Below are 8793 nucleotides of genomic sequence, written 5' to 3'. Positions count from 1 at the left end.
GACTAACAAGAAACCTATTCAAAGCTCCCCCGTTAAGAGTGTGCAAGACCCCCGCCCCACGCATGAACCCCAGGCGCCCCCTCCTCCTATTGATGAGCTTCCAAAGAAAAAAACTTTTCGCCCCCTTTAAGAGGGTAGATCCGCCCCCCCTGTTCTAATCAAGGTTTTCTTTAATAATTAACGTTCACCTATAACGTAAATCCCAGGTTTTATAAAGTCACCCTGAGCTCCAATCTCAACGATTTAACAGAAAAGAAAGGTTTAATTAAACCAGACGTGCTCAAGCCATTTTAAAAAAAATATACATATATATTCTCTCACTTCTCCAAAACTGCTACAAGCTCTAGGAATCATACTTCCATGTGGTAAACCATGGAGAGCCAACAATCATACAAAAAAAAATGAATAACTAATGTTTGTTTTTTTTTTTTGGGACACGCTCCTCTTCTTTTCCATGGTGGTTTTGTAGTAAAAGAATGGTGGAACTGTACAGCTTTTGATCCTAGTTTTCTACAATCCTCTTTGGTTCCTATCTGGCACTTCGGTGAATGCATGCACATGGGAAACCTTTACAGACAGCTCTCTAAAACAAGTGGCCATGGTCTTGACAAAAGAGGATAGACTCATATAGCAATAAAAACCTTCATACTTGGGACCCTTTTCACACTTTCAACTGAGGGCCGTCCGTCTCACGTCAAGTAGAAATCTTCACCGCCCACGCAACCCCACTCGTCAACCATCTCCTCAGCACTTCAAAAGTTTACAAACCATAGGAGAGTTTACATTATCTCGCATCATTATCTCACATAATGATGCGAGATAATGTCTCAGCCATCCATACAGCATTGCCCCATTTGCATCTAGGAGTAAAAAGGCCTTCCAGATATCAAACCTCCTCCGTTTGAACATCTGCTACCACTCGTGTTTTGATTGGTTTCAATTTCAAGCCCAAGCTCTCTGATGAGAGGAGCTCAGGTGAAATGCAAGGGGGGCTAAGAGGGCTGGTGGGAGAAGAGCTGTTGTTGTAGGAATAATTGAGGTAGTGGTGAGGAATGCGGCGGTAGAAACCATAGCTCATGAGGAAATACTCTATGGGAACCAACATAGAGTGAGGTTGCTCTTCTGTGACAAGTGACCCACATGCTTGCACCTGCACCCAAAATGCCACATATAATGAATGGTTATTATTTTTTGCAAACGGGACGTTTTTTTAAAAAAAAAATTGTTTCTAGAGCCAGGCCTGGTTAGTAGAATTTTGAAAAATTAAGTACTCGAGCATTGGATTCTTTATACCATTTTTTTTTTAAAAAAAAGGGAAGGGCAAATTGTGAGGGAAATAAGCGCTCACCTCGACGAGGGCAGTAAAACGCCGGTCCAGCCCCTTGCTCACGTGCACGGCCTCCCTGTAGAAAGGCGAATGCTCCCCCGCGAAAATCAAAGTGCGGCAATTCAACTTTTTCAAACCGTCCGTAAGATCCGCTCTCCTGTTTTAACGAAGGTTTTCTTAAACGTTTCTAACACTACACCTGTAAAAGACTAAGAAAAGTGAAAGCCTTATTAGGCTTGCTTACTGGTCAATGGCTTGCAAAAACCGCATGACATTTGCACTTTGCCTTTCATCCAACAACTGTCACCAGAAAAAAAAAAAATCCAGATTGAGACAGAGAGGGCCAGATGCGAGTGACTCTAGTGAAGGAAGCGTGACAAGACACAACCAATCTTCTCTCTCTCTCACCCTTCTGCAAGCCTGCACGATATCCGACTCGTAACCCGCCCTCGTCCGTAGATCCTGCACAAAAAAATGGAAACCTTATGAGGGGGGTTTATGGCAACAACAAGCTAATGTTCGAAATGAGCCTTAAAAACTGACATCACCCCCATCAACACGACGACCACACACTACACTATATGGACCCCAATTGTGTCTCTTCCCTGTCAATCTTCGAAAAGAAGACCCAAACTACAGCAGGTATTGGCATATACCACTTTTTCGCACGGGCAGACAGGCTTGAAAGAAGCTTGCCCTGCAAAAAGCAAGGCCACGCGTCTTCCACATCCCCAAAGGTCTGAAGGACTGAGAAGTCCAAGTCCGTGGTGGAGAGGGGAGTTCGATTCCTGAGGAACCCGCTCGTCCCTGTCGAAGGCGCTGGTTTCCCTTGCATATCAAAACGAATACTCTTCTTCTACCTTTGCCAAGTGCGATGCCCCAACACAAGATTCGACACAGTAAAGGAGCTTTAGAATCACGCAAGGTAACAATTAATTGGGTTTGTTGAGGCATGGCAATATGCCGTAACACCCGAAGTTTGGAATCAGACGAAACCTCCTAAGAAAGCAGCCCTCACCGTCCTCTCTTAAAATGCCATGCCACACCTCGGTTCACTTGGTTGATTGAATTCTAAGATTCCTGGCACACCTAACCTTCACTTCACGTTCCTATCTTACAATAATGGATCTTCATAATCAATTCAGTATTCTCGATCCGTAAACGCCTTTAAATCACCACAGGCGGACAAACAGCATGTCGTGTAACGAAATTACCTGGCTGAAGTATCTTTGGAGTAAAGTGTCCTTGACGAGATTGCACATGCCGTAGAAGTAAAGAACGTTCGCCATCAACTGCAACGAGAAACCAGCAGTATGAGCATTTCGGCTTTTACAATCCTTTGCAAAAGTCTTGCGCAATGGAAAGTTCAGTGCTAATCAAAAGGGAAATTCAAGCCCCCTTACCCTGTTGTAAAACCACTCTGACCAACTGGGAGCTCGGCAGAGAGGTGAAACCAAAATCAAGCCAAGAACTCGATCCCTGTGTCTTAGCTGCGACACACAAAAGATGCAATATGCAATTTTAGTGCTCCGCAAAGAATGTAATCATTTGAAAAAACGGCGTCCCTTGCAAAATAGTTAGCGGCGATCTGTTGAAGCACTTATATACATACTGCAAAGAGAGTGAGAATGTATGCCCCTGCCATCACGCCCATACACATCACTTCTTGCAACCTGACCAAGACATAGCCGGGCAACGATTAGCCAGGAATGATCGACTCTAAACACGCTAGGTAGCCGGTAACTGAAGACACACACACGGATCATAACTCACCCAAAATAGCCAAGAACTTCGCTCACTTGATCAGCTAAATCCTCAGTGGTTAGGGCAGGTTCATCCGACGGTATGGCAGCGGCACCCAACTGCATGTATGCCAACAATCAGACTACTTCGTCCGCCGACCAAATAGGAGCGACTTCAGGTTGTAGTGCTATATTAGTGGACATACCTCGTGGCCAGGGGCATCAATGTGATAAATGCAAAAGTTGTGGAAGAGGAGAGAAGCTGCTTCAGGGCAGAAGAGAAGCCCTTGGAAGCAGGACATGTCTGCCGAAAAACCATCATATAGAAAGCGTAAGAAACCTGGCAAATACACGTTTACAACCTCCACAATGCAATGCGAAGCTTCACCAATAAATTACTCACAATTCAAGGCTACGTCAGGATAAGTAATCAGCGCTGGTTTAGATTGATCGCCACATACAAACACGGAAATGGAACCGTAGCTCGTCTTCACCACATGTTCCTGCGGAAAATTGGAACGCACTTGTAAGTACTGGTCAGGACAGGCCAAAATCAAGTCCCTGGAAAGCTATGACTTATTCAATTGAGCGGGGTTGTGTGTAACGAGGATTGTAAAGTTTACCTGTCCACCCCATGGTATGGTCTCTACATCAAGAGAAATGGAGGCGCAGGGAGAATCACACATCGTGCTCGTTGTCGAAGCGAACGCTCCAACCAAATCAACAAGGAAAGCAGATCATACATTCAATGCCGCCACTCGGGGGTAGCAGGAGACGCTACAAGCAGCATAGTCACCTCAACACCGGCACCGAGAAAACTGATGCAGAAAGTCTTCATGAGGCGTAAAGATCATCAAGGCCCCCACTTACGGAGAGAACGATCATGGAGCTTGAAGAGCGGCTAACCTTTGCAATCCTGCTATAATGAGAGAAATATGATGGTCGACTAGGTAGATGACTGCGGGAATAAGATGCTTGTGGTATTTGTCGTGATAATGAAGAATGAGTAATTTGCAAGACAACAATGCGGAAAATAGGAGGGTGCTCGAATTATGCAATTAAGAATGACTGAACTCTCTGGCTATGGTGTGCACAGGGATTTTGATCACAGCAGTATGCACAAGAGAATGAGCACTCGGAGAGTGGAGTAGAAGGCAAGAGGATGAAGACGAGGGATCATTCAATGGGCGTGTCAGGGGGGAAGCCTCCAACACTACAAGGCAAAAGTGAGCGTAGTGAATTTTTGTGAGCACAAAATCGTAGCAAAATGAGAGCCATGTCACCGGTCGTGACCGCCACCGACATTGCCAGTTGGCGTCACACGCTCAGCTGTAGGCCAGTTCAGCAGGTGAAAAACTAGAAATGCGTGTTTACAAAACGCCACCACCGCGTCAAAAGCGCGTGACGTGTTAGACAACTGTACACGTTGTAAAACAGAGTACCGCCTGTGACCGGGTAAAGGAGGTGGACTGTGGCGGCTGGTACAACCCGTCATACCGTATACGGCATCGGATACCGCCCTATGGCCTGTGCCTCAATGTGCGGCATCATGCCACGTAGCGTCCAAAAAGCATGGTTCGCGCCAGCTGTCCGTCAGCAAATCCAGGGCCCAGACAGGCAGGCGGCCTGCAGCCTGGGCCCTGAGAGCCCGGCCCCCGGGCCCGGCCGTGCCCCATCGATGGCCCCACTTTCCTGCTAGCCCTAGCGACACACAGCTCACAGACTTTCATGTCACCGCCACGTGCTCGGTTGGCCTATTGCCACGCAGCTCCCCGCATTCCGCGGCCGTTGCTTTTTTGTGGAAATCGGGAAAGTGAGAGTCCGCCAACTATGAGCGCGCCTGCCACATGGCAGATGCTCGGGCAGCTGTCACCATTACCCGCCCGACCGCCGCTCCCGGACCCCGTCCACCTTCCCTAGGTGTGCCGAGCTTTAATACATGGACTGTTTGGATCTTGATTCCTTGAATTTTTATCATCGAAGTGATCGAACAAATAGTAGACTGTAGAACCACACGGCAGGGAAAAATCGGTGCGGCCTCTGGACGGTGTGAAACTGGCAAGTCATGATTCCTCAACCTTTTTTTTGTAATGAGAGATTCTTATTTGTACCAAGCAGTGTCCTTACGAACACGAGCTGGAAGTAAGACTCGATACGAGACCAAACACACACACATGCTTCACCAAGTCATGATTCCTCATTTTACAGATGTCTTTAGAGGTGGTGATATGACTAAAGTTCAAACATTTTTAACTCTTCAAGCCTGATTTAGGTCTTAATAACAAACATGGTTGGGGAAAAGAGAGGTTGGCTTTAACCTAAAACTTATTTCACTTCCTTCTCAAATTTTTGTGAGAAGGAAAAAAAGTCCTTTCAAATTTCACGAATTTAACTTAATTTTTTTACATATATATAGAGAATGCCTTCTGAAATATGGTAATTTCCTTCAAAAGCAGCGGTGAAAAGGATTTAGTGCCTTTTCAATAAAAATGTTTTTCCGAACACTAATAACAAATCTTTTTTTAAAACAATATTTATATATATATATATATATTAATAACATTTTTTGGGATCAATAATATATTTATATTAACTATTCAAAATCAATCATACATCACCCCCAAGAACACAACTATCAAACTTAGTCATACATCACCCCCACAAACACAACTGTCTACTCCTTTTTTATCTCATTCAAGATTTTACAAAGAAATTCCCATCTTTCATCTTCACACAAGAAGCTAGACTGATCCCATGAGATCTGGTATCCCAATAATAAGCAAGCCTCCATCATGGCCTTAGTAGTGCAGCCCCAAGGAGATTGTTTTTCCAACATTCCCCCATGCTTTGACCACACCTTGACAGTAGGTCTAGTGCCAATTGGGTTCTCAATAAAAGCCACAAAAGTGTGATCCAATTGTTTTTCCTTGCGATACCATCTCTGAGTTTCAGGACCAAATCTTGGAGGCCTTTTCTTCTCAATCCAGCACCTCACCTGCATCCAACAAATCCTCATTAGGGAGAGAACCCTAGTATGCATGAAGCTCTGCCAAAAATAGGGAAATAATCAAGGCATATTCCTCTGCCGATTTTGAATAAGCAAATCTAGCTCCAAAGACCTAATTTTATTTACATCAGCACATGCATATACATTTATACATCAGCTCAGTATCCTGCAATCCTATACATATAGTCTTCAGAAAAACAATTTCATTTCTGCTAGTCCAGATTTCCCATAGAGTGCAAGTTCGGACAATGTTAAATACCAACCCACTGTACTCATCATTAACTACCCATTTCCCAAGTAGCCAGTCCTCCTCCCAAAAGGTTTGCATATTCATAGCCTTATGTATCTAGTTAGTGATTTTACACCAAGTGCTCCTTAAGGCTGGGCATTCCCAAAACACATGCTTGCCACTTTCTATAGAGGACCTGCATCTAGGGCAAATGCCACTAGCCATGTTTCTTTTATGTAGCTTGAAACCAATAGGTAGTGCCCACATGCAAACCTTCCACAGAAAGACTTGAAATTTCTTAGGGACCCGACATATCCATATCAAGTGCCATCTCTTTTTCCAGCTAGAAGCACTCCACTTTACATTCCATATTTTGTTACAATACATAACATTAGCATCTCCTTTTCTCATTAAAGCTTAAATATCCCTAGTTTTGCCTTCCTTTAATTTGACACCATTAATCCAAGACCAGTCCACGATCCAAACTGAAATATCAGTGGCTATGGAGCATAATTCACTATGCAGCAACTCCAGCACCTGAGTCATCAAGTCTCTCTCTCTCCTGGTTAACTGAAACTCCACAGATAAGAGGTTTACCTCTTTCCACCCAACCACATCTCTATCCCAACAATCAGCCAGATATCTAATGCCTTTGTTATTAAGAACCTTTACCACTTCGGTATCAAGTGCAGCTAAAGGGAGATTAAACTTGTGAGTCCACCATAACCCAAAGGATAGCATGGAATTCCCAGTTACCCTCCCCCCACCATCCCAAACCATGAAGGCCAGATTATCTTTCCAACAATTGCAGAGCATTTTGCAAAAACCTAAGCATGTGATTTTCAAAGGAGCATATGAAAACAATTTGTCTATCCAGTTTAAGTTCCCCCATCTACCCTTGGCCAATACCTCAACCATTTCCACCAATTCCCTTATCATCAAGGTCCAAGTAGAGACCATTAGGAACTCAATGGAGTCTTTTTGGGCCCTTTAATTTGCCATGAGGTTATGGAAACGTTTGACTTTTTGACAAATAGGAGCCCGCCATGTAAGCAAAAACCAATGGTTTGTAAGAGAGGTGTAAGAGTGGTCAAAGGGTGCACTTTTTCCCCCAAAAAAGGGAGGGGGCAATTTTACAATTTTCGGACCTCCATAACTTCTACATACAAGCTCCGATTTGAGCGGAGATTACAGATCCGTGATCTATGCATCAAGAGCTTTCCATAGATATGTTACATGATATGGTTTTATCCGCTAGATTTTAAATTCCATTTTCCCTCCAAAATTCAAATTTGAATAAAGTAGCCGTTTTGAAGCTTCTAATTAGAAAATGTTTCTTCTTAAGAGAAAAGGTTTGACTCCCTTAAACTGCCAAATAAAAGGGCCCAAGAAGACTCCATTGAGTTCCTAATGCTTGGGATAGCACCCTAGGTAGCATCAAAGTCCTTCTAGCAGCACAATGAGTGGGCAAATGTATGATACCAATACCCCCTTCCTTTTTGGGCACTGACAACTTCTCCTAGGCCAACCAAGTAGGAACTCTTTTTTGACCAATACCATTTCTCCACAGAAAGTCTCTAATAGGACCTATGATCTCCTTCCAATGACACTTCCCAAATTTTAATATAGGACTTAGAAACATGACATAAGCATTCAACACTAAATTGCAGATATTAATTCTATTATGGAAGGGAACTTTCAAACCTTCCCACTTCTTCAATTTCTCCACAAACCTATTAATGGCCCACATGACCAACTGTTTATTAGTAAGTCCAACCCCAAAAGGCACCCCAAGCAATCTAACAATGTGACCCTTTTGTACCACCTCCTCACATCCCCACCTCTGAAGATCAAAATCATTGTCCTCAGTCAAGCTTATGATCTTAGATTTCATAATGTTACATTTAGAACCTGAGGCATTGGCAAACTCCTGAACAAGTTCTAAGGCCAATCTCACATTGTTGTTCTCAGCCTTTAAGAATAACAGAGAATCATCAGCAAAGCATTGAATAACCAATTGCTCACTGTGTTTGAGTTTTAAACATGTAATCTCCCTTCCCTACAAGCCAGCTTTAGTGACAGAATTAGAGGGTGAGAAGCAATAGCAAAAAGTAAGCGAGCTAATGGGCACCCTTGTCTGACTGACCTGTTGATTTCAAATCCCCCTACTACTCTTCCGTTGAGAAGCACTTTAGAATATCCACCCAAGGAGATAGTATAAATACATGTGGCCATTCTAGCACCAAATCCCATTCTTTCCATCACCCTAGCAATAAATGACCATTGTATCCTATCATAGGCTTTCTCAAGATCCAATTGCATCATAATACATTTCTTCTGAGTTTTAATGGCCACATCTCTACCCAGTAGAGTAGCAAAGAAATTATCATAAATAGACTTGCCTTTCATAAAGCCATGTTGTTTTTTTTAGATGATCTCTTACAACATAGGAGTAATTTTGAGGGCAATCACCTTGGCTAAAATTTTA

At 43.5% G+C, this 8793-nt stretch overlaps 1 protein-coding gene across 1 annotated transcript; it reads right to left on the bottom strand.

Moving 5' to 3' along the window:
• Positions 1-288: 288 nt before the first annotated feature.
• LOC147632932 (protein NDL1-like) lies at positions 289-4415 on the bottom strand. The gene is made up of 11 exons (XM_086805925.1): positions 3693-4415; positions 3473-3572; positions 3276-3373; positions 3101-3189; positions 2940-3000; positions 2731-2817; positions 2542-2619; positions 1736-1789; positions 1572-1627; positions 1349-1484; positions 289-1150 (listed from the first exon to the last, which is right to left on the bottom strand). Exons 1-11 carry the CDS (start codon positions 3753-3755, stop codon positions 887-889), a joined length of 1086 nt encoding a protein of 361 aa, XP_086662051.1. The 5' UTR covers positions 3756-4415; the 3' UTR covers positions 289-886.
• Between the last annotated feature and the right edge of the window lie 4378 nt (positions 4416-8793).

This window comes from Cibotium barometz, chromosome 12 (assembly GCF_041138505.1).
Source record: "Cibotium barometz isolate CiBa-2024 chromosome 12, ASM4113850v1, whole genome shotgun sequence".
Taxonomy (NCBI): domain Eukaryota; kingdom Viridiplantae; phylum Streptophyta; class Polypodiopsida; order Cyatheales; family Cibotiaceae; genus Cibotium; species Cibotium barometz.
Note: the sequence above shows the minus strand (reverse complement) of the source record. Positions and strands in the feature narration are given on the sequence as shown.

Excerpts from the sequence above, each read along its gene's own strand:
- LOC147632932 (XM_086805925.1), bottom strand. The coding sequence starts at position 3,755 with ATGTGTGATTCTCCCTGCGCCTCCATTTCTCTTGATGTAGAGACCATA. Across the intron at positions 3,374-3,472 it reads TCCTGACGTAGCCTTGAATT|ACATGTCCTGCTTCCAAGGG; the intron begins GTGAGTAATTTA and ends GTTTTTCGGCAG. Across the intron at positions 3,001-3,100 it reads GAAGTTCTTGGCTATTTTGG|GTTGCAAGAAGTGATGTGTA; the intron begins GTGAGTTATGAT and ends TGTCTTGGTCAG.